The sequence below is a fragment of the Physella acuta genome, unplaced genomic scaffold (genome assembly GCF_028476545.2).
Source record: "Physella acuta isolate Inbredline_101_S28 unplaced genomic scaffold, ASM2847654v3 ptg000781l, whole genome shotgun sequence".
Classification (NCBI taxonomy): Eukaryota; Metazoa; Mollusca; class Gastropoda; family Physidae; genus Physella; species Physella acuta.
Window position 1 is genome coordinate 57,465 of NW_026732299.1, and position 25,755 is coordinate 83,219.

Below are 25,755 nucleotides of genomic sequence, written 5' to 3' on the forward strand. Positions count from 1 at the left end.
CTTCAATGTTAATAAAATTGATCATTACACAAAAATAGTTGCAAAGTTAACAAAGTTAATTAATACAACAGAATTTACACGGTTTAAAAATTGACCTTCACAACAGAAGTTACAAAGTTATCAAAGTTGATGTTCACAACAAAAGTTACAAATCTTAGAAAAAATTTTAGAAAAAAGTTTTATAAAGCGGATCGTTCAACGGATTAACGTTTATCTAAAACCATTCAACGGATTAATATTTATCTAAAGCCAAGACTATCTGTTTCATAAGCAGGATATAAAATTGATGACAGCTTTAAAGCTGATGTTAACAGAGAGATCGGGACAATTGACTTTTAAAATCGCGTGGATTTAAATTGACAGCTCAACATAAATCACAAGGCCGGTCGATCTGATAGGTTAAAGTTCAGCCAGTGCTGAGGCATTTTTTATTAGGCTTTATGTGTGATTGACAATAACATAAGATATATCATATGTCGTTGGCTGGGGGGGGGAGGGGGGGGTGATAAAACACATTGACAATAACATTAAATGTCATATGTCGTTGGCTGGGGGGGAAGGGGGGTTAGAAGGTAAAACACATTAACAATAGCATTAAATATGTCGCTAGCTGTCAGAGGGGGGGGGGGGGGCATGATAGAACACATTGACAATAACATTAGATATGTCATATGTCGTTGGCTGGGGGGGGGGGGGAGTAGACGATAAAATACATATATTAAGACTGGCTATACAAAGCGAAAGCCAAGGTCACGTAGGTAAGATAATTACAGGGACGATAACTCTGTGGGATCTCTTCACGTGACATCCCTTCTATTTTTATCCCATCTGCCCAAAACTGGGGTGTCTCCGTCGCGTGAGGTCAGTGCACGTGTCCAATATTTCACGGCCGCTGATTGGACCGTGGCTGTCAGCTGTCATTGAGATCGTCCGTTAATTGGGTCACGCAAAGATGAGAAGGGTTGGATGGCGTCTAATTAGGTAATTAATTTTGTTCTCATTTATTTTCTGAAAAACCATAAAGGCAGTATCGCCCTTCCCGTTTTTATGCTTGCATGGGTCCTTAATCATATAAAAATATGTATATAAGTGTGTATGTGTGTGTGTGATACACGTGGGCACCCCTGGGCACTTTTTATATTTATGCCTCCCCCCCCCTACACACTTACTATGCGCCCCACTGCAACTGATTCAATTTATCAAATGATGCAACGTGTTGTTTTTAAAGAAGTTGGACAGCCAGAGTGTAAAGTTGTAATCCGTTATAGACAATCAAAGCCGTCAACGTTTGATCGTTCAGTGTGTTTACACCAGCCAAAATGATAGAGGCGTTACGTCAAATGACAGCCATTAAGCCGGTGGTAATGCGGCAAAAGATAATCGCTACAGTGGCCTCCCCTTGTCTATTGTAACGGTTGCGTGATGACCAGCGACCAATGGTTGACGGCTGATAACATTACGTGACTCTCTGAAGTTGCTAAGTGTGATAACCCTGAATAAAACAGTTGTGTTCATAGTGTTGGGTGTGTACTAAATAGTTGTGATAATAGTGATAGGTAGAACTTGTTAAGATAATGTAAATATAGTGGAGATTTGAGAAAATAGTTTGGTTATTTCTAATTTGTTTTCTATAAATGACTTCAAGTTCAACTGTATAATAGTATCAACAAAGCCACCGCATAGCCTCATAAATCCTACACAACTACCCCACCGCCTTTTAACGATTACTCGGGAGTCATTGTAAAGCACAAATAGAGACCCACTAAAATGCAGTGCAAATGTTTAAACATTAATAAAATAGAAACAGATTAAAAGTTGGACCTTACGACTAAATATTGGACCAGACGACTAAATATTGGATCAGACGACAAAATATAGTATCAGACGACTAAATATTGGACCAGACGAATAAATATTGGACCACATAAGTACGTAAGTCAAACATGTGAGTAGGAATTAGCCCACACTATTTGGGTTTCCCAAAAATCTATTTTTAAACTGCTGTGTCCTGGTAAAGAATAGATAAAACATGCTGGGCCAGGTCAGTTTTTACTTCCTAAAGCCAAATAATTAATTACTTCAACGTCACTCGACTGAGCATACAAGCCTTGTTAGATTTGAATGAAGTTTTCTCAACCCAGGACTGACGCGTTAGGTGCGCTACAGTTCTGAGAAGCAGGCGGCAGGTGAAGTGGAACAAGAAATAATACCAACGTTTCACAAAGTTTTTAACTTTTAATTTAATGCCACATCTAGTTTCGCCGTACAAGCTTTTTTTTCCAGGTTTTTTCAGTTTATTTTATTTTTGCTGTGTCCGGTTGTCTGAATTTTGTCAAATTTTGAAGCTCCATTTTAACACATTTCTAATTGAGTTTTTTTTTCTAACTTTACAGATTAGTGCATTTTAAATTTAAGCATACCAAAATCCGTCTTTTAAAAATTAATTTGAAAATTATTATGTTCACGAACAAAACGGTAAAACATATTGCCTATGGTTTAGTATTGCTTTAAAGGATTTTCAATACTTTGACTTATAAGTTATAAGACCTATCAAGCTAACAGACCAAGAATGTGAGAACATATCAAGAGTATAAAACATATATAGGACGTAAATATATCAAGCCAATATATTCGAATAATGTGGGCTGTAAATATTCAGAAGACACCAAGGCTTGATGATCAAAGAAAATCTAAGGCCAGCTTCGTGTCGTAATTTATCTTGTTCAAACTTTTTATTCATATAGTTGTGGGACAGGGTTACACATATAGTCTCATCTCTCCCTCCCCCACCCTCCCCCACCATGTCAACACACATATTCCCTTAGGTGGCAACGCACTCTCACATCAACTTGAATCTGTACAATAGACTATCCTGCATACGTTAATCTTGTCTTCGTGTGTGAGTGTGTAGTGTGTTCAGCACATCAGTCTTGTCATCACGGGATTAACCACGGTATAAGAGGCTGTGTTCATCCAACCGTAACCAGGTCACTTAGTCGGTTTTCTAGTTCAAAGGTTTTTTCCGTGTCACCGAGTGAAGAGTTGAATGATTTCACGTCTGTTTTCACTGGCCGTGTCTCCCCCTCCAACATACCAGCCTGTTGCACGCACTTTAGGCAGCCCACCCCCCCCCCCTCATCTCACACGACCCACCCCTACACACTGTTGAATTCAACTCCATAGTTCCCTACTAGTTACAAAGTCGCGATACCTGTAATGTTGGTTTCAAGTTTTTACTAGATTTTAAGAAGGTTATGGAGGGTTAGTGGGTTGGTGGTTAAGAGAACGACCCTAGGGTTAGGGGGTCGGCTTTTATATCTACAATCCCCAGTTTAAAGGGTTGGGGTTTTAAGCCACGAATCCCGAGTTCAAACATATTTTACAATGGGAGCACGATGTTCAGACGAGCTTTCAACAAAGTTTGAATAATTTTTTAAGTGTATCTTAATTTTTTACATTATAGCCAGGCTACAATGCCAAATATTTTAACTTTTTACATTATAGCAAGGTTACAATGCCAAATATTTTAACTTTTTACATTATAGCAAGGCTACAATACCAAATATTTTAACTTTTTACATTATAGCCAGGTTACAATGCCGAATATTTGGAACCTCCAAGACGCATTTCCCGTGACGCATGACGCACGTGGTCACGTGTCTGGTCGGATTTCCTGGAGTTCAAAAAGGGCCATCACTCCAGTCATGACGTAATAGGAGTTAGCGCACAGAGGATTGAACTCGATTGCATGATCTCATAAATATTCATGTTTTTTTTATTTTGTGTACACAGGTTTATAAGTCGGATACGATGAACTATCTAAAAAGTGGATTTGTTTTCAAGGATGATTTGTTGAATGTTGATACTGGCATTAGCTAGGTGTGGGACAGGTTTCAATAGAGGGAACTTACTACAGTAAGGGAGAGTGGTTTGGGGGGTGAGAGAAGGGGTGGGGGGTGAGAGAGGGGATCGTGTAGAAAGATTGAGGTATAAGCGTCAAAGCTAATCATATAACAGGAATAAGCACTAGTATAATGTCACATGAAAAAATACTGAGAAATGACACATGGACACAGTAACAAAAGTCACATGAACATACACAAACAAACTACACATGGACATACACAAATAAATGACACATGGACACAGTGACAAACGTCACATGAACATACACAAACAACCTACACATGGACATACACAAATAAATGGCACATGGACACAGTGACAAATGTCAGATGAACATACACAAACATACGTCACATGGACATACACAAACAAATGACACATGAACATAGTACCAATGCCACGTGTACAACCACTACATACGATGTAACTACTCACCTGGTAGACTTGGAGTACCTCCTCAACACACAGTTGCTGATATCAAAATTCCTCATGGCCTGCGGCTCGGCCGAGATTCCCTGTGCCCTCTGTTTCCTGGGTCCGCCGATGAAGTTGTTCTGTGTCTGTGGGAGGATGGACTGGAACTTGTCCAGCTTGCTGCGGAGCTGCATGATCTTCTCGTCTCGCTCCTCCAGAAGCTGCTGCAGGTCTTTGATCTTGTCCTCCTTGGCGCGGAGCAGACGCTCCATCTCCTGCAGACTGCCCATGGCTGCCTCGGCTGTGGGGGGGGGGGGGGGGGGGCAAATCTCGTGAGTAGTTCAAATAGCTGTATATTCTGTAGGACGGGGTGGGGTTAAGACAAGACAATTAACCCAAGGTTAGGGGTTGGGTTTAGATCCATGAACCTAGGGTTTGGGGTTGGGTTTTAGATCCATGACCCTAGGGTTTGGGGTTGGGTTTTAGATCCATGACCCTAGGGTTTGGGGTTGGGTTTTAGATCCACAACCCTAGGGTTTGGGGTTGGGTTTTAGATCCACGACCTTAGGGTTTGGGGTTGGGTTTTAGATCCACAACCCTAGGGTTTAGGGTTGGGTTTTAGATAGACGACAAGTGTTATCGAAAGCTTAGTGTGGATTTAACTAGATAAAAAATATCTAAAGTAAACCACCCTTTAAGACGCGCCACGGGCTGAAAAAGTCAAGTATGTCTACTTCGCTGATCTAAGCATGAAAAGACAGTGGGGTCAGTATAAGATCTACCCGTCATTACTTCCGATATATATATATATATATATATATATATATATATATATATATATATATATATATATATATATATATATATATATATATATATATATATATATATATATATATATATATACATATATATATATATATATATACATATATATATATATATATATATATATATATATATATATATATATATATATATATATATATATATATATATATATATATATATGTCTGTGTGTGTGTATATCACAGGATATATCGTGGGAAAAGATAATATCTGCCTTAGCATGGAGCGCCCGGCAAGGAAAGCCCCCTCCTTATTAAGCCCACCACACCAGGTGACACAAGCAAGCCATTTAAAACGACTTATTTAAGGGCAGATGTATATCAGCCAGCTACAAGTTGGGGAAGGATCGGTTACAATTTCTCTTCGACGCTGCTACTGCACTAGGGGTGATGGCCAGGTAGGATTGTTGGGGCGGGGGTGGCGCCTCTGTCGGGGAGTGACGCCCCCTGTTGACTGTCTGGAGAGATGGATGTGTTGATGGATGTCAGCCGGTCTGACGTAGTGGACCTGTATCAGCTGGCCGTTGTGAAACACGGGGTGACAGCTTCATGAATGGATACTCGTGTGGGGTTGTGTGGGGTTGCTTGGGGTTGTGTGGGGTTGTGTGGGGTTGCGTGGGGTTGTCTCGGTCACAACAGCAACCTCAGCTTTGGGTTGTCGGCGGGCGACATGCAGGTGGTTTGAGACAGGGTAAACAGTAGTGGCATATACATTCATATATATATATATATATATATATATATATATATATATATATATATATATATATATATATATATATATATATACATATATATATATATACTATATATATATATATATATATATATATATATATATATATATATATATATATATATATATATATATATATATATATATGCGGTAGCTAAACGTGAGACAAATGTCATTTTGGCGTCCCTGAAACTGGCGTGTAATCTCGGTCATATTGCCGTGATCCCACACAACTGACGTTTATACCTGAAGAACGCTGACAGTTAGGTTTGTTATTGCTTCACATAACTGTCACACATCACGTGTCAACACACAACGTGGTACACACATCACGTGTCGACACACCATGTGAAACACACATCACATGTTAACACACCACGTGGTACACACATCACGTGTCAACACACCAAACACACATCACGTGTCAACACACCTCGTGGTACACACATCACGTGTCAACACACCACGTGAAGCACATCACGTGTCAACACACCATGTGAAGCACATCACGTGTCAACACACCATGTGAAACACACATGGTGTGTTAAGCCCTACAGCTGGACTACACAGTGCCCGCTTAGGTTGATTCCTTCATTTATAACATAGACCTATCACAAATACGTGTCAGTTATGGTCAGTGCGATCAGAGGCGTAGCGAGGGGGGTGGACATATGTCCCCGGGCGCCGACCCAAGGGGGTGGGGCGCCAAAATGAAAGTTTGAGAGGGGTTGCAAATCGAAAGTTTGTCCCCGGGCGCCGGGAAGGGTCGCTACGCCTCTGAGTGCGATGGTGGACTTGAGGGGACAAAGGTCAGTGCTAAGGTGGACTTGTGGGGACAAAGGTCAGTGTTTTACTTGTGGGGACAAAGGTCAGTGTTTTACTTGTGGGGACAAAGGTTAGTGTTATGGTGGACTAGTGGGGACAAAGGTCAGTGTTTTACTTGTGGGGACAAAGGTCAGTGTTTTACTTGTGGGGACAAAGGTCAGTGTTATGGTGGACTAGTGGGGACAAAGGTCTGTGCTATGGTGGACTAGTGGGGACAAAGGTCAGTGTTTTACTTGTGGGGACAAAGGTCAGTGTTTTACTTGTGGGGACAAAGGTTAGTGTTATGGTGGACTAGTGGGGACAAAGGTCAGTGTTTTACTTGTGGGGACAAAGGTCAGTGTTTTACTTGTGGGGACAAAGGTCAGTGTTATGGTGGACTAGTGGGGACAAAGGTCAGTGTTATGGTGGACTTGTGGGGACAAAGGTCAGTGCTATTTGACTTGTGGGGACAAAGGTCAGTGCTATGGTGGACTTGTGTGGACAAAGGTCAGTGCTATGGTGGACTAGTGGGGACAAAGGTCAGTGTTTTACTTGTGGGGACAAAGGTCAGTGATGTGGTGGACTAGTGGGGACAAAGGTCAGTGCTATGGTGGACTAGTGGGGACAAAGGTCAGTGTTTTACTTGTGGGGACAAAGGTCAGTGATGTGGTGGACTAGTGGGGACAAAGGTCAGTGCTATGGTGGACTTGTGGGGACAAAGGTCAGTGCTATGGTGGACTTGTGGGGACAAAGGTCAGTGCTATGGTGGACTAGTGGGGACAAAGGTCAGTGCTATGGTGGACTAGTGGGGACAAAGGTCAGTGTTATGGTGGACTTGTGGGGACAAAGGTCAGTGCTATTTGACTTGTGGGGACACAGGTCAGTGCTATGGTGGACTTGTGTGGACAAAGGTCAGTGCTATGGTGGACTAGTGGGGACAAAGGTCAGTGTTTTACTTGTGGGGACAAAGGTCAGTGATGTGGTGGACTAGTGGGGACAAAGGTCAGTGCTATGGTGGACTAGTGGGGACAAAGGTCAGTGCTATGGTGGACTAGTGGGGACAAAGGTCAGTGCTATGGTGGACTTGTGGGGACAAAGGTCAGTGCTATGGTGGACTTGTGGGGACAAAGGTCAGTGCTATGGTGGACTAGTGGGGACAAAGGTCAGTGCTATGGTGGACTAGTGGGGACAAAGGTCAGTGCTATGGTGGACTTGTGGGGACAAAGGTCAGTGCTATGGTGGACTTGTGGGGACAAAGGTCAGTGCTATGGTGGACTAGTGGGGACAAAGGTCAGTGCTATGGTGGACTAGTGGGGACAAAGGTCAGTGCTTTGGTGGACTAGTGGGGACAAAGGTCAGTGCTATGGTGGACTTGTGGGGACAAAGGTCAGTGCTATGGTGGACTAGTGGGGACAAAGGTCAGTGCTATGGTGGACTAGTGGGGACAAAGGTCAGTGCTATGGTGGACTTGTGGGGACAAAGGTCAGTGCTATGGTGGACTTGTGGGGACAAAGGTCAGTGCTATGGTGGACTTGTGGGGACAAAGGTCAGTGCTATGGTGGACTAGTGGGGACAAAGGTCAGTGCTATGGTGGACTAGTGGGGACAAAGGTCAGTGCTATGGTGGACTTGTGGGGACAAAGGTCGGTGCTATGGTGGACTTGTGGGGACAAAGGTCAGTGCTATGGTGGACTTGTGGGGACAAAGGTCAGTGCTATGGTGGACTAGTGGGGACAAAGGTCAGTGCTATGGTGGACTAGTGGGGACAAAGGTCAGTGTTATGGTGGACTTGTGGGGACAAAGGTCAGTGCTATTTGACTTGTGGGGACAAAGGTCAGTGCTATGGTGGACTTGTGTGGACAAAGGTCAGTGCTATGGTGGACTTGTGGGGACAAAGGTCAGTGCTATGGTGGACTTGTGGGGACAAAAGTCAGTGCTATGGTGGACTTGTGGGGACAAAGGTCAGTGCTATGGTGGACTAGTGGGGACAAAGGTCAGTGCTATGGTGGACTAGTGGGGACAAAGGTCAGTGTTATGGTGGACTTGTGGGGACAAAGGTCAGTGCTATTTGACTTGTGGGGACAAAGGTCAGTGCTATGGTGGACTTGTGTGGACAAAGGTCAGTGCTATGGTGGACTAGTGGGGACAAAGGTCAGTGTTTTACTTGTGGGGACAAAGGTCAGTGATGTGGTGGACTAGTGGGGACAAAGGTCAGTGTTTTACTTGTGGGGACAAAGGTCAGTGCTATGGTGGACTAGTGGGGACAAAGGTCAGTGTTATGGTGGACTAGTGGGGACAAAGGTCAGTGTTTTACTAGTGGGGACAAAGGTCAGTGCTATTTGACTTGTGGGGACAAAGGTTAGTGCTATGGTGGACTTGTGTGGACAAAGGTCAGTGTTATGGTGGACTTGTGGGGACAAAGGTCAGTGTTTTACTTGTGGGGACAAAGGTCAGTGATGTGGTGGACTAGTGGGGACAAAGGTCAGTGCTATGGTGGACTTGTGGGGACAAAGGTCAGTGTTTTACTTGTGGGGACAAAGGTCAGTGAATTGGTGGACTAGTGGGGACAAAGGTCAGTGCTATTTGACTTGTGGGGACAAATGTCAGTGTTATGGTGGACTTGTGTGGACAAAGGTCAGTGCTATGGTGGACTAGTGGGGACAAAGGTCAGTGTTTTACTTGTGGGGACAAAGGTCAGTGATGTGGTGGACTAGTGGGGACAAAGGTCAGTGCTATGGTGGACTAGTGGGGACAAAGGTCAGTGTTTTACTTGTGGGGACAAAGGTCAGTGATGTGGTGGACTAGTGGGGACAAAGGTCAGTGCTATGGTGGACTTGTGGGGACAAAGGTCAGTGCTATTTGACTTGTGGGGACAAAGGTCAGTGCTATGGTGGACTTGTGGGGACAAAGGTCAGTGTTTTACTTGTGGGGACAAAGGTCAGTGATGTGGTGGACTAGTGGGGACAAAGGTCAGTGCTATGGTGGACTTGTGGGGACAAAGGTCAGTGCTATGGTGGACTTGTGGGGACAAAGGTCAGTGTTTTACTTGTGGGGACAAAGGTCAGTGTTTTACTTGTGGGGACAAAGGTCAGTGATGTGGTGGACTAGTGGGGACAAAGGTCAGTGCTATGGTGGACTAGTGGGGACAAAGGTCAGTGCTATGGTGGACTAGTGGGGACAAAGGTCAGTGCTATGGTGGACTTGTGGGGACAAAGGTCGGTGCTATGGTGGACTTGTGGGGACAAAGGTCAGTGCTATGGTGGACTTGTGGGGACAAAGGTCAGTGCTATGGTGGACTAGTGGGGACAAAGGTCAGTGCTATGGTGGACTAGTGGGGACAAAGGTCAGTGTTATGGTGGACTTGTGGGGACAAAGGTCAGTGCTATTTGACTTGTGGGGACAAAGGTCAGTGCTATGGTGGACTTGTGTGGACAAAGGTCAGTGCTATGGTGGACTTGTGGGGACAAAGGTCAGTGCTATGGTGGACTTGTGGGGACAAAAGTCAGTGCTATGGTGGACTTGTGGGGACAAAGGTCAGTGCTATGGTGGACTAGTGGGGACAAAGGTCAGTGCTATGGTGGACTAGTGGGGACAAAGGTCAGTGTTATGGTGGACTTGTGGGGACAAAGGTCAGTGCTATTTGACTTGTGGGGACAAAGGTCAGTGCTATGGTGGACTTGTGTGGACAAAGGTCAGTGCTATGGTGGACTAGTGGGGACAAAGGTCAGTGTTTTACTTGTGGGGACAAAGGTCAGTGATGTGGTGGACTAGTGGGGACAAAGGTCAGTGTTTTACTTGTGGGGACAAAGGTCAGTGCTATGGTGGACTAGTGGGGACAAAGGTCAGTGTTATGGTGGACTAGTGGGGACAAAGGTCAGTGTTTTACTAGTGGGGACAAAGGTCAGTGCTATTTGACTTGTGGGGACAAAGGTTAGTGCTATGGTGGACTTGTGTGGACAAAGGTCAGTGTTATGGTGGACTTGTGGGGACAAAGGTCAGTGTTTTACTTGTGGGGACAAAGGTCAGTGATGTGGTGGACTAGTGGGGACAAAGGTCAGTGCTATGGTGGACTTGTGGGGACAAAGGTCAGTGTTTTACTTGTGGGGACAAAGGTCAGTGAATTGGTGGACTAGTGGGGACAAAGGTCAGTGCTATTTGACTTGTGGGGACAAATGTCAGTGTTATGGTGGACTTGTGTGGACAAAGGTCAGTGCTATGGTGGACTAGTGGGGACAAAGGTCAGTGTTTTACTTGTGGGGACAAAGGTCAGTGATGTGGTGGACTAGTGGGGACAAAGGTCAGTGCTATGGTGGACTAGTGGGGACAAAGGTCAGTGTTTTACTTGTGGGGACAAAGGTCAGTGATGTGGTGGACTAGTGGGGACAAAGGTCAGTGCTATGGTGGACTTGTGGGGACAAAGGTCAGTGCTATTTGACTTGTGGGGACAAAGGTCAGTGCTATGGTGGACTTGTGGGGACAAAGGTCAGTGTTTTACTTGTGGGGACAAAGGTCAGTGATGTGGTGGACTAGTGGGGACAAAGGTCAGTGCTATGGTGGACTTGTGGGGACAAAGGTCAGTGCTATGGTGGACTTGTGGGGACAAAGGTCAGTGTTTTACTTGTGGGGACAAAGGTCAGTGTTTTACTTGTGGGGACAAAGGTCAGTGATGTGGTGGACTAGTGGGGACAAAGGTCAGTGCTATGGTGGACTTGTGGGGACAAAGGTCAGTGCTATTTGACTTGTGGGGACAAAGGTCAGTGCTATGGTGGACTTGTGGGGACAAAGGTCAGTGTTTTACTTGTGGGGACAAAGGTCAGTGCTATGGTGGACTAGTGGGGACAAAGGTCAGTGCTATTTGACTTGTGGGGACAAAGGTCAGTGCTATTTGACTTGTGGGGACAAAGGTCAGTGCTATGGTGCACTCGTGGGGACAAAGGTCAGTGTTTTACTTGTGGGGACAAAGGTCAGTGATGTGGTGGACTAGTGGGGACAAAGGTCAGTGTTATGGTGGCCTAGTGGGGACAAAGGTCAGTGTTTTACTTGTGGGGACAAAGGTCAGTGATGTGGTGGACTAGTGGGGACAAAGGTCAGTGCTATGGTGGACTTGTGGGGACAAAGGTCAGTGCTATTTGACTTGTGGGGACAAAGGTCAGTGCTATGGTGGACTTGTGGGGACAAAGGTCAGTGTTTTACTTGTGGGGACAAAGGTCAGTGCTATGGTGGACTAGTGGGGACAAAGGTCAGTGCTATTTGACTTGTGGGGACAAAGGTCAGTGCTATTTGACTTGTGGGGACAAAGGTCAGTGCTATGGTGCACTCGTGGGGACAAAGGTCAGTGTTTTACTTGTGGGGACAAAGGTCAGTGATGTGGTGGACTAGTGGGGACAAAGGTCAGTGTTATGGTGGACTTGTGGGGACAAAGGTCAGTGCTATGGTGGACTTGTGGGGACAAAGGTCAGTGCTTTAGTGGACTAAAGTAATTAAATTGTTAAGAGCACTGACTTGCTAATAACGACCTACCTGTCATTGAAGGGGGAATGTGACAATTTGACAAAGTCACTTGTAAGAAGTGATAGCATGTGAATTTGGAATGTGTTTTTCTTTTACCCCAGCCTCAAGATGTATCAGCCCGGTGTACTGTTACGTCATCAATGTCAAGGTCGGGTTGGGGAACATGAATGAACAGCTGTGACAGAATACTCCAGCCTAGTCACGAGCTGGACGAACTGTATCTTAGTGTACATCCTACTGACACTAGTATTGCTTGTGTGTGCTGATGGTATTTGCAGTGGCGTAGCGAGGTCGGGTGTCACCCGGTGCGGCACTTAATGGTGTCACCCCTCCCCCCCCCCCCCAGAGGCGTAGCGACCCTTCCCGGGGACAAACTTTCAAATTTTCGATTTGCACCCCCCCCCCCCCTCGAACTTACGATTTGCACCCCCCCCCCCTCAAGTTTTTCTCTATATATTTTGCTATTTTTGCCTTGGTGTCACCCTCCTAAATGGTGTCACCTGGTGCGGTCCGCACCCCCGCCCCCCCCCCCCCCTTCGCTACGCCTCTGGGTATCTGATATAATATTGGAAGTAAGTTGGACACCGTTAGTCCGTGTTTGATCTAGTGTGACTGACATCTTTAACATTGTAGTAGGGAGCGTAGGGGTTGTTTTTTTTTGGGGGGGGGGGGGGGGGGCTGGAGGATTGTTTACTGAATTATGTGGCACTTTCTCCGTCTGTCCCTGTGGTTGAAACACTGTGGTTGAGACAACATGAGTCAGGTCAGACAACATGGGTCAGGTCAGACATTGGTTATATTTTATTTTTGCCGTTACTTTTTATTCTGTTATACGTTGGTCTTACTTTTGTTCTGTTATACAGGGGTCATACTTTTGTTCTGTTATACGGGGGTCATACTTTTGTTCTGTTATACAGGGGTCATACTTTTGTTCTGTTTTACGGGGGTCATACTTTTGTTCTGTTATACAGGGATCATACTTTTGTTCTGTTATACGGGGGTCATACTTTTGTTCTGTTATACAGGGGTCATACTTTTGTTCTGTTATACGGGGGTCATTTTTTTGTTCTGTTATACGGGAGTCATACTTTTGTTCTATTATACGGGGGTCATACTGTTGTTCTGTTATACGGGGGTCATACTTTTGTTCTGTTATACAGGGGTCATACTTTTGTTCTGTTATACGGGGGTCATACTTTTGTTCTGTTATACGGGGGTCATACTGTTGTTCTGTTATACGGGGGTCATTTTTTTGTTCTGTTATACGGGGTCATACGTGTTCTGTTATACGGGGGGTCATACTTTTGCTCTGTTATACGGGGGTCATACTTTTGTTCTGTTATACAGGGGTCATACTTTTGTTCTGTTATACAGGGGTCATACTTTTGTTCTGTTATACGGGGGTCATACTTGTGTTCTGTTATACAGGGGTCGTACTTTTGTTCTGTTATACAGGGGTCATACTTTTGTTCTGTTATACGGGGGTCATACTTTTGTTCTGTTATACGGGGTCATACTTTTGTTCTGTTATACGGGGGTCATACTTTTGTTCTGTTATACAGGGGTCGTACTTTTGTTCTGTTATACAGGGGTCATACTTTTGTTCTGCTATACGGGGGTCATACTTTTGTTCTGTTATACGGGGTCATACTTTTGTTCTGTTATACGGGGGTCATACTGTTGTTCTGTTATACGGGGGTCATACTTTTGTTATGTTATACACAACCTGTGCCTGCAGCGTTGATCTGTCCACGAGAGTTACGGCTCGCCCTAAAAACTTCTACAATTACATTTTTACCTCACCTGTTACCACGTGATAACCATATGGCCACTGTACTATTTTTTTATCCCCCTTAACTACTCACTTCAGGTTGCACTAACTTCATAAACTATGTTCGATTAACAACTGTAACAGACTCACAATAAAACGTCATCTATTGTACTTCTAATTTGTAATAAATAGTCTAAAATAAGTTTAATTGTATGATTCCAATAACTATTTACTAGCGTTTTTTTTATTCCAATTCAGGTCATGAAAACCTCTAGCTTTTTATCTTGATATTGTACTTTTGTCAAATAGCCCCGTCAAAAGGGCCCCGTCAAAAGGGCCCCGACATATTGGCTCCCGTCATATTGACTGGCGACATATTGGCTCCCGACAAATGGGCTCCCGACAAAATAAATCCCGACATATTGACTCCAGGCAAATCGGCTCACGACATATTGGCTCCCGTCATATTGACTGGCGACATATAGGCTCCCGACATTTAAGCTCCCCGATATTTAGACTCCCGACATATTGGCTCCTGACAAATAAATGTGAGGAACTTTTCGTAGTGCCAAGTCTTCAAGTTCCCTGTGAAAAAGTGGTGTAGCTCCAATACACAGCTCCCAGCTCCAATACACAGCTCCCAGCTCCAATACAAAGCTCCCAGCTCCAATACACAGCTCCCAGCTCCAATACACAGCTCCCAGCTCCAATACACAGCTCAAATACACAGCTCGGAGCTCAAATAAACAGGTTGGTACTGCTCCCAGCACCAATATACAAAAAAAAACAAATAAAACTAAACTAAAGAATGTTTTTATAGACGCTTATGTCGGCCATGCTATCTTATCTGACTGTTCAAATCAATAAATGCTCGTAACAAAAGTTACAATTAGAAGGAAAAAAGATTGGCTACTGACTTTAAAATTACATTTTAATTAAATTGTAAGAGTCGGTACAAGCTAATCTTCGCGTGTTGATTTAACGCCGCATGCCTGTCTATAGGTGATAAGCCACCATTTGCCGTATATTAACGTATGTTCCTATTGTTTTGTTTTTGTTCCTCGTATAACTAAGACTTAAGTATTGACCTATCGTGTCTGGTATGTAGAAAACAATGCGACCAAGTTATAGTTTTATATTTTGAGAATACAATTTTTAAAGCAGATATTCTCTTTTTAATGGCAGCGACAGACAACTCCTTCATAAAGGGGAGACTACTTATTTTTAAAATCATGTGCAGCGTTTTTAAGACAAGTGTCATTATAAAAAACGATTGCGTGGGAGGGGCGGGGTATTCTTTTCTTTTTCTTCATTCCTAATTTTAGTGTTGGAAGAGATTCCCTCCAACACAATTAAGTATGCGTGTCAACTTGTTATGCGCCCGGATTTGACCTCTTTCTTGTTGTTTTTTCGGTAGCTAAACAAAGTTTGTTCAAAAACCAAAACAATTTGTTTGTTCTCGTTACCAATGTATCAATGTCATTAAAATGAAAACATAACTAAGTAGTGGTGACGTTCAATGGTATAAGCAAATTATCACTCCTAGTGGTGCCAATTGAACGAAAACAAGAGGGGGGGGGTCCTGAATAATAAATAGCCAATCAAAGTTTGCCTAACAACGATAAAAGGTCAGGATAAAATGTTGGGCTATTTTGGTGAACAGAAATGTAGCCTTAAAAACAAAAATAAAAAAATCATTTTAAGTCTGTACCAAAAAAAAATACCGGGTACATCTTAGCTAATTGGGGATATACCACTGTAGGCTGATAATTGGGAATATACCACTGTAGGCTGATAATTTGGAATATACCACTGTAGGCTGATAATTGGGAATATACCACTGTAGGCTGATAATTGGGAATATACCACTGTAGGCTGATAATTGGGAATATACCACTGTAGGCTGATAATTGGGAATATACCACTGTAGGCTGATAATTGGGAATATACCACTGTAGGCTGATAATTGGGAATATACCACTGTAGGCTGATAATTGGGAATATACCACTGTAGGCTGATAATTGGGAATATACCACTGTAGGCTGATAATTGGGAATATACCACTGTAGGCTGATAATTGGGAATATACCACTGTAGGCTGATAAGTGGGAATATACCACAGTTCGCTCATGAAAGATGAAGAGACGGATGGATGGACAAATGGCTGGTCTGAAGAATAGGCGGGTGGACGGGTGGATGGGTCAACTGGTGGACGGGTGGATAGATGGGTCAACTGGTGGATGGATGGGTGGATGGATCAACTGGTGGACGGATGGATACACGGATGATTGGTCGAGTAACGGATGAAGTTCTGTGTGTTGCGGTATGTGAAAAGACGTCACCTTCACGCCACGGTTCATTGAGCGCCACCTCCCTTTCGAGTTCCCTCGGTGCGTACAACAGACTGACCTAGTTAACAGAAAGTCTCACGACTGCCGTCACGGCTGACTGGCATGGCATTCCTGCACAGGAAGTAGTTTCTTGTAAACAGTAGGCATCACTGTGGCCGCTACATGGTATAGGCTACAAGCTAGCCTACCGCTACACAGGTATATAAAAACTGGTGGCCGGAAAGAACCGCAACGGAAAAAAGCGCAACGGAAAAAAGCGCAAATCAAAAAGCGCAACGGAAATAAGCGCACACGGAAAAAAGCGCAAAGAGAAAAAAGCGCACACAGAAAAAAGCGCAAAGAGAAAAAAGCGCAAACGGAAAAAAGCGCAAAGAGAAAAAAGCGCACACAGAAAAAAGCGCAAAGAGAAAAAAGCGCAAACGGAAAAAAAGCGCAAAGAGAAAAAAGCGCACACGGAAAAAAGCGCAAAGAGAAAAAAGCGCAAACAGAAAAAAGCGCAAAGAGAAAAAAGCGCACACAGAAAAAAGCGCAAAGAGAAAAAAGCGCAAACGGAAAAAAGCGCAAAGAGAAAAAAGCGCAAACGGAAAAAAGCGCAAACAGAAAAAAGCGCACACGGAAAAAAGCGCAAACGGAAAAAAGCGCAAACGGAAAAAAAGCGCAAACGGAAAAAAGCGCAAACGGAAAAAAGCGCAAACAGAAAAAAGCGCACACAGAAAAAAGCGCAAACAGAAAAAAGCGCAAACGGAAAAAAGCGCAAACAGAAAAAAGCGCACACAGAAAAAAGCGCAAACGGAAAAAAGCGCAAACAGAAACAGAAAAATGCGCAACCAGAAAAAACACAACGAAAAATGTGCAAAAGAGAAATTTAGCACAAAGACCATATGGACTAGATGACACATTTATACATGACTGTTAGGGCTGCTGTGAGAGTGTCGTGTTTGATCACGTGATCTACTACCATTTAAAGCGTACCACTACCATCTGCATTCCCATCACCACGATACAGGCGATAATCACTTTACACAATGCCTATTATTTTCTTGGTCAATAATTATTCAACTACTATTCTCGTATAAACATAAAACTATCGACATTACACGAAGTATCTTTCACATTCTCCCTAGTCCGAACTACCTAGCTTGCATACTATAACAACCCGTTCCTATGGCAAAACTTCACTCTCTTTCATCCGCGTCATCAAACATGCATTCGTCATATCTCTCGTAACAACATTCATTCGCACCAAAATAACAATTTTGTATTTAATATTTTTTCACATCATGACGCACCTACCTACCTACTACCCACCTACCCACCTACCTACCTACCTACCTAACTACCCACCTACCCACTTACCCACCTACCCACCTACCCGCCTACATACTTACCAAACTACCCACCAAAAAAGTATCGGCGAAGTTCGTAAGCTTCGTAAACTGTACTAGACATCTTTTTTTAAATGAAAATTCATTGACATCATTCACATATGTTACATATATGTTACATTTTGCGACAACCTTAATTAGTGCGTTGGGCTTGTATGAAAACTCACTTCGAACTAACTCAATTACATGCTATTTATTTTAACATTACACGGTAAGCGTCACCCAACTGTTGTGATGTGAGGCGAGGACAGGTTCGACAATAAACCAACACGAAAGTACGAAAGAGACAAAGATTGCCTATTAGAGAATGGACCCCTTAACTTTCCTAACCCCACCATTTATTATACCCTACCTAACCTCTAAATTTACTGCGCTAAATGTCACTTCCCTCCCAATCGTTCCTATTCTACAGAATTGTGTATACTATTTATTTACATTCTTTAATCTCAATATAACTAAAATAGACTTTTGTTTGAAGGGTAATGCAAACATGTAAACAAAAGGGACGCTACTCTAAATCTATGCGAATACTTATATGCAGTGTGGGTGGGTGGATGGATATGTGGGTGGGTGGATGGATGTGTGGGTGGGTGGATGGATGGATGTGTGGATGGGTGGGTGGATGTGTCGGTGGGTAGATGGATGGATGTGTGGATGGGTGGGTGGATGTGTGGGTGGGTGGATGGATGTGTGGGTGGGTGGATGGATGTGTGGATGGGTGGATGGATGTGTCGGTGGGTGGATGGATGTGTGGGTGGGTGGATGGATGGGTGTGTGGTTGGGTGGGTGGATGTGTGGATGGGTGGGTGGATGGGTGGGTGGATGTGTGGGTGGGTGGATGGATGGGTGTGTGGGTGGATGTGTGGATGGGTGGGTGGATGTGTGGATGGGTGGGTGGATGTGTGGGTGGGTGGGTGGGTGGATGTGTCGGTGGGTGGATGGATGTGTGGGTGGGTGGATGGATGGGTGTGTGGGTGGGTGGATGGATGGATGTGTGGGTGAGTGGTACGCTTTAAATGGTAGTAGATCACGTGATCAAACACGACACTCTCACAGCAGCCCTAACAGTCATGTATAAATGTGTCATCTAGTCCATATGGTCTTTGTGCTAAATTTCTCTTTTGCACATTTTTCGTTGTGTTTTTTCTGGTTGCGCATTTTTCTGTTTCTGTTTGCGCTTTTTTCCGTTTGCGCTTTTTTCTGTGTGCGCTTTTTTCTGTTTGCGCTTTTTTCCGTTTGCGCTTTTTTCTGTTTGCGCTTTTTTCTGTGTGCGCTTTTTTCTGTTTGCGCTTTTTTCCGTTTGCGCTTTTTTCTGTTTGCGCTTTTTTCCGTTTGCGCTTTTTTCCGTTTGCGCTTTTTTCCGTGTGCGCTTTTTTCTGTTTGCGCTTTTTTCCGTTTGCGCTTTTTTCTCTTTGCGCTTTTTTCCGTTTGCGCTTTTTTCTCTTTGCGCTTTTTTCTGTGTGCGCTTTTTTCTCTTTGCGCTTTTTTCTGTTTGCGCTTTTTTCTCTTTGCGCTTTTTTCCGTGTGCGCTTTTTACTCTTTGCGCTTTTTTCCGTTTGCGCTTTTTTCTCTTTGCGCTTTTTTCTGTGTGCGCTTTTTTCTCTTTGCGCTTTTTTCCGTTTGCGCTTTTTTCTCTTTGCGCTTTTTTCTGTGTGCGCTTTTTTCTCTTTGCGCTTTTTTCCGTGTGCGCTTATTTCCGTTGCGCTTTTTGATTTGCGCTTTTTTCCGTTGCGCTTTTTTCCGTTGCGGTTCTTTCTGGGAACCATAAAAACTCTAGGCTAAAGGCCTAGCACCGAGCCTGCACGCACGAACTAGGTGTCAAGGCTAATGTTTTAACTCTAGGCAATATGCATTCATTAAGCCTGTATATAGAAACTAGGCAATATGCCTTCATATCAGCCTGTATATAGAAACTCTAGGCAATAGGAAAATCGTGTATTGGATACTGCCTTTTCTCTTGTAGTGTATGTCAGGTTTATATTCTTAAAGTACAAGTCTTTTTCGTCATGTAGATCACCCTATATTCGTCTAAATTACCTAACCAACAAAGACATTCAAAGACTAAATTAGACAGCCGACAACCTAAAAACTTGCTAAGTCTGGTTATTGCTCCAAGAGCACAATGAAACACACTTTACAACCTAGTATCCCATCACGTGACTTTCAGGAACATCCCCCCCTCCCCCCTCCTTCCACTTGTCGACACAGCTACATAGAAATAAATGTTGGGCCACCGACTCCCATGATTTATGACCGTGTCGTATAATCTTGGTCTACATTATAATTTTCGCTTACGCACGTTTGGGGGAAGTTTCTCCGTATCTTTATGAAGGAAAAACTTAACAGCTAAACTTTTAGCAATTAGCCTCTCACTGCTTGCCCGTCGGTGGGTGCAGGTGAACTCACGGGAACAGCTGGGGTGTGTTGAGATGCTCCAAAACACAAAGTACAATTTTACTCGTGAATTGGTGACCATGGCGGAATGATAAACAATACGATGAATGGTGATGTGTTCCACAAAGATATTTTACAGATGTTTTAATCGTTCAAACATGTATCAAAATAACTAATAAACGGGGCCCATTGCCTCAGCCAATACTGAACTTGAACCATGTTTTATTGTAAACCTGTAGTCCGACATTAATCACAGACCGTCGTCATAAGTATGGTCCCCCCCCCCATCCTCTCCATGATATCCATTCTGAGTTTCTTCCAGGCATCTCTTCGGCGAAGCCCCCCCCCCCCGAAAAATTTTTACCGCCCCCCCCCCCCCCGAACGAAATGAAATTTATATAATTTATATAGAAAATATATACTTTTAACAGTGTCCGCCCCCCGAAGAAAGTTTACCGCCCCCCCCCCCCCCCCCCCCCCCGAAGATTTCAAGTGCCCCCCCGGAGAAAAAAGTCTGGAAGAAACACTGTATCCATTGAGGCTTAACGACCCTGAACGTAACGACAAACCACGAGTGAGAGCGGGAGGGATGACCACACTGTGACCTTGGTCAAGGACCGCTACACTCTGTGCATTTGTGTAGGGTTCAAGGTCAATGTGACCACGGTTTGAACTTTTTTTTTAAATATAGGAATACGTCTGCAGTCATAGGCGCCTTTAGTGCACCGTTGTAAACATGTGATTGTCCCAATACTTTCAGTGAATTGTGTAAGCATGTAATAGTCTAGCACACATAAGCGCATTATGTAAGCGTATAATTGTCCATACCACCCCCACCCCCACATAATATAGAAAGCAGATAACGATACGAAGAGTCAGTTATAAAAATCAATACCGGCATGAAAGTCAGTGTTTATATCGGTTGTGCTCCCAGCATTATCATAGGACGACGTTAGCTAGAGCACCTACAGTTGTTACATGTGTCCAACACTGGCACATACAGTTGTTACGTCCCACACTGGCACATACAGTTGTTACATGTGTCCAACACTGGCACATACAGTTGTTACGTCCCACACTGTCACATACAGTTGTTACGTCCCACACTGGCACCTACAGTTGTTACGTCCCACACTGACACATACAGTTGTTACATGTGTCCAACACTGGCACATACAGTTGTTACGTCCCACACTGGCACATACAGTTGTTACATGTGTCCAACACTGGCACATACAGTTGTTACGTCCCACACTGGCACATACAGTTGTTACATGTGTCCCACACTGTCACATACAGTTGTTACGTCCCACACTGTCACATACAGTTGTTACATGTGTCCAACACTGGCACATACAGTTGTTACGTCCCACACTGGCACATACAGTTGTTACATGTGTCCAACACTGGCACATACAGTTGTTACGTCCCACACTGGCACATACAGTTGTTACATGTGTCCCACACTGTCACATACAGTTGTTACGTCCCACACTGTCACATACAGTTGTTACGTCCCACACTGGCACATACAGTTGTTACGTCCCACACTGTCACATACAGTTGTTACGTCCCACACTGTCACATACAGTTGTTACGTCCCACACTGGCACATACAGTTGTTACGTCCCACACTGGCACATACAGTTGTTACGTCCCACACTGGCACATACAGTTGTTACATGTGTCCAACACTGGCACATACAGTTGTTACGTCCCACACTGGCACATACAGTTGTTACGTACCACACTGGCACATACAGTTGTTACGTCCCACACTGTCACATACAGTTGTTACGTACCACACTGGCACATACAGTTGTTACGTCCCACATTGTCACATATATATACAGTTGTTACGTCCCACACTGGCACATACAGTTGTTACGTCCCACACTGTCACATATATATACAGTTGTTACGTCCCACACTGTCATATATATACAGTTGTTACGTCCCACACTGGCACATACAGTTGTTACGTCCCACACTGTCATTTATATATACAGTTGTTACGTCCCACACTGGCACATAGAGTTGTTACATGTGTCCGACACTGTCACATATATATGTACAGTTGTTACACGAGTTGTCTCACACTGGTCGCTCAAGTACACAACAGACATAAGACTAAACAATTTCATGTTGTGAATCTGTGTCATGCTTGATACTTGAACCTGACCGTTTAGCCTACTTAGCCCTAAACCTAACCCCTATGCACTAAGCAACAACGGTGTCTGTCTAACATAAAGTGAGCTGCCATTAGTAATCCCCCGCCCCCTTCCCCCATCATCATTACCAACCCAACTACTCACCACCCACCCACATCACAACAACTTCTGCCCTGTCCCCCCCCCCCCCCCCCATGCACACACACAAAGTGACTGTGACAAAATCTGACTTTTTTCTGTGTTTTTTTGGTGGTTTTTTTTTGTTACTTTTTCCGTTCACGACACACACAGCCTCGCCAAATACCTAACTTGAAAGGAACCGAAGAATCAATTAACAATTATGGAGAACGAATGGATAATTAAATTACATGTACAACTGAAACTTACCGTGTCTATTAATTAATTGTTTGAGTTCAAACCCGTAATGAAAACGTCAGCCAAGCTTTCCGTTGGGAAAAATAATAAACATCCCGACCTGTATTTGATAAAATCTTGCGTTAATCCATAAAATATCTAACTTATCATTTAACATACACAAACTATTTTGTTATATCCATTGTACTTGTAGAAATCCACATGAAAACATCTGTCCATCTCACATGTATTTTCACCGCACACACTAAAATTCAATAATAGATCCACACATTAATCCAGGTATCAATGTAATCCATTAAATCGCGTTGAGCGAGGAAAGTGGACTATCCTAGTCAAAACGAAACAACAACATTTAAACAGCAGGCGACGTTTCCTACTTGGGCCCCCTTTTTTTTTTTTTATTAAAGAACGGCAACTCTCGTTTACCCTTCTCGTCTGTCGCCCTAACCCATCTACGCTGGTCTACGCTTGCGAAGCGAGTGTTTGAAACTGTGCACTGTGGCGGAGACCGAGTTTATTAGTGTGTTACTCGGTCTAACACTAATGAAGATAAAAATAAAAGAAGTTAAAAACAACAGCTTTGGCTTGGAGAGTATGGGAAAAAAATATGTGAAGTGTCTGCACAGTTAAAAACGAGATTACGTTATCAGAGATCGGAATTTCAAGCCATTTTTTAAAAACGTTTAGAGGGAAATTAATTGTCTATGCTTAGTTTATATGCAAGTCGGTGACGCTAATCTTTTAAAATGTAGGCTACACTTAAACGGCTGCTTAGAACCACGTGTCTGATCCGCCCGGTTAGACACAGTGAATGGGTTAGGCTTACAGCTTCTTGCTGTTGCCCCCCCCCCCCCCCACACACACACACATGTCATAAAAGAGTGTGTATATTTTTTATTGTGTTCGGTATAAAGATGTGTGTGGAGTGATGCAGTTGGCTTCTTTCTTGTTGTCTGATTTTCTTTAGGCGATATAGGGATAATGCACTTATCGTATAACAGAAAGGGGTCGTCCATAAATGACGTCACATTCGTAGGGGGGAGGGGGGGGTCCGTAATTTTGTGACGGTGTGTGATGAGGGGGAGGGGGGGGGTCAGATGTTGTGACGTCATATTTTTGCATTATAAAAAGGCAATGTTAGAAAACGAGTTTTAGCCGTTATTTCGCGTTTTAGATAGCGTTTTTAATAATTGTAATAGGAATTGATCAAAATATCGATGTTAGCAAAATTCAACAGCAATTTTGAGGGGGGTTGTAGGCTGAGGTGTGACGTCATTTTATGGGGGGGGGGGGGTCTGGCTTTTTGTGACAACGTGTGACGGAGGGGAGGGGGGAGGTAAAAATCGTCCAAAAAAGCGTGACGTCATTTATGGATGACCCCAAAGGGTTTGGCTGGTGGGCTTTTATTATTTGTTACATGGAAAGGGGGTCAAAGGTCATGTTTTATAACACTTTTGATTTTATTAAATCGGTTGTTTTTTTTAAATTTCTTGAGTTAATTTTTCGCTGGTCTCTCCCTATTGAAGGTTTTTATTTCTCGAAAGCTTACAATAACTCTATGTATAGTTCATAAGCAGCAATACCAATTATTTGATATAAATGTTTCCAGGTGACAATGTGTAGTTCACTGTTCTGTTAGTAGTGCTTTATGAACGTTATAAAATATGGACGAGTGGCCTATGAAATCGCTATGTTAATGGGATAGATGATTGGTAATAATGCACTAAAAAGTAGAAAATAAATTATACACTACTATTTAAATAGCCATAAAGTGAAGCGTGTGTCACTTTAGTATCTATTGGATACCTTTACTAATATTTAAGAAGAGACCCACGCTTTTCTTTATAATTATTTAAATAGTAGTGTATGCTGTATTTTCTACTTTTTAGAGTATTATAACATAAAAGGATTTTTTTTTTCAATACTTAAAATGTATTAAATTTACAATAGAGTTGCATGACTAAAAACCTTTGCGCACCTAATGCACGTGATGACCAGAGTTTCTTCCAGGCATCTCTTCGGGGGGGGGGGGTGCTGAGACCCTCCCCCCCCCCCCCGGAAAAAGTCTACCCCCCCCCCCCGAACGAAATGCAATTTATATAGAAAATATATACTTTTAACAGTGCCCCCCCCCCGGAGAAAGTCTACCGCCCCCCTCCCCGAAAATTTCAAGTTCCCCCCCCCCCCCCCCCGGAGAAAAAAGACTGGAAGAAACACTGGTGATGAGCGTGTATAAAAATACGGAATATATTGATGAGACAGCCTACTAATTTGGACACAAGTTTAATTAATTCATAAAATATTAATTAGGCAACCAATGAAGTCAAATTTAATGTCATGTTGCATTTTCCTTATGTCTTGACCCACGTGCCAACATTTAAATAAATCTGTCAGTTAAAAGTATCTGAAATTTCGCTCGGGCGTTTTGATGTAGACAGACTGACGACAGAACGACAGAGACAGTGAGTTAAACATATTTTTGTTTTCCGAATATGTGCACGATCTCGTAATGATTCTCAGATAAGTGGCTATGGGTGTAAATTACTTAAAGTATATAAGATGTGCTTTTTAAACTCCTCTTAATAAAAGGTTCAATTTAGTCGAGTAGGCCAATATTATTCCATAATTGTGGTAGTAGTTTTGTTGTACTTTTGTTTTATTATGAAAATGTAAAGATTCTATGTATTCTTAAAAAGTAAGTAAACTGTAATACATTGTGCGATCCCTTTAAAAAAAAAAGTAATATTTCGCGTTTTGAAATTTATAAATAACAAAACTCAATTGTGGAGGGGGGAGGGGGGAGAGAAAAATGTTTGTTTTAAAGGGACATAATAGTTAAAAACACAAAGTAATTTATTTTATGAAGGTGTTATCCCCTGACTTAAAACTAAATGTTTGTAAATTGTTAGGTAAATTGGTAAATAGCTGATTGGCCTTGGTTTATTGTTAAGACAATCAAATTAATTCGAAAATCTTTATTGTTATTGTTAAAGTTGTTTTTCTGCCTAAATATTAAACTATTGTTCTATCCGACTTAAATTATTATTGCAGAAAAGTTGATAAATTACAGATCTAGGCCTATCTGGCAA

The 25,755-nt window shown here is 43.1% G+C and overlaps 1 protein-coding gene across 1 annotated transcript in view; it reads right to left on the reverse strand.

Moving 5' to 3' along the window:
- Positions 1–23,189, reverse strand: part of LOC131950805 (cGMP-dependent protein kinase 1) — a 55,100-nt gene extending 31,911 nt beyond the window's left edge. Inside the window, exons 1-2 of the mRNA XM_059313004.1 lie at positions 22,679–23,189; positions 4,342–4,621 (exon numbers count right to left, since the gene is read on the reverse strand). Coding sequence (XP_059168987.1) covers positions 4,342–4,610 — 269 coding nt within the window. The 5' untranslated portion in view covers positions 4,611–4,621; positions 22,679–23,189. The remainder of the gene's footprint in view (positions 1–4,341; positions 4,622–22,678) is intronic.
- Positions 23,190–25,755: the final 2,566 nt, after the last annotated feature.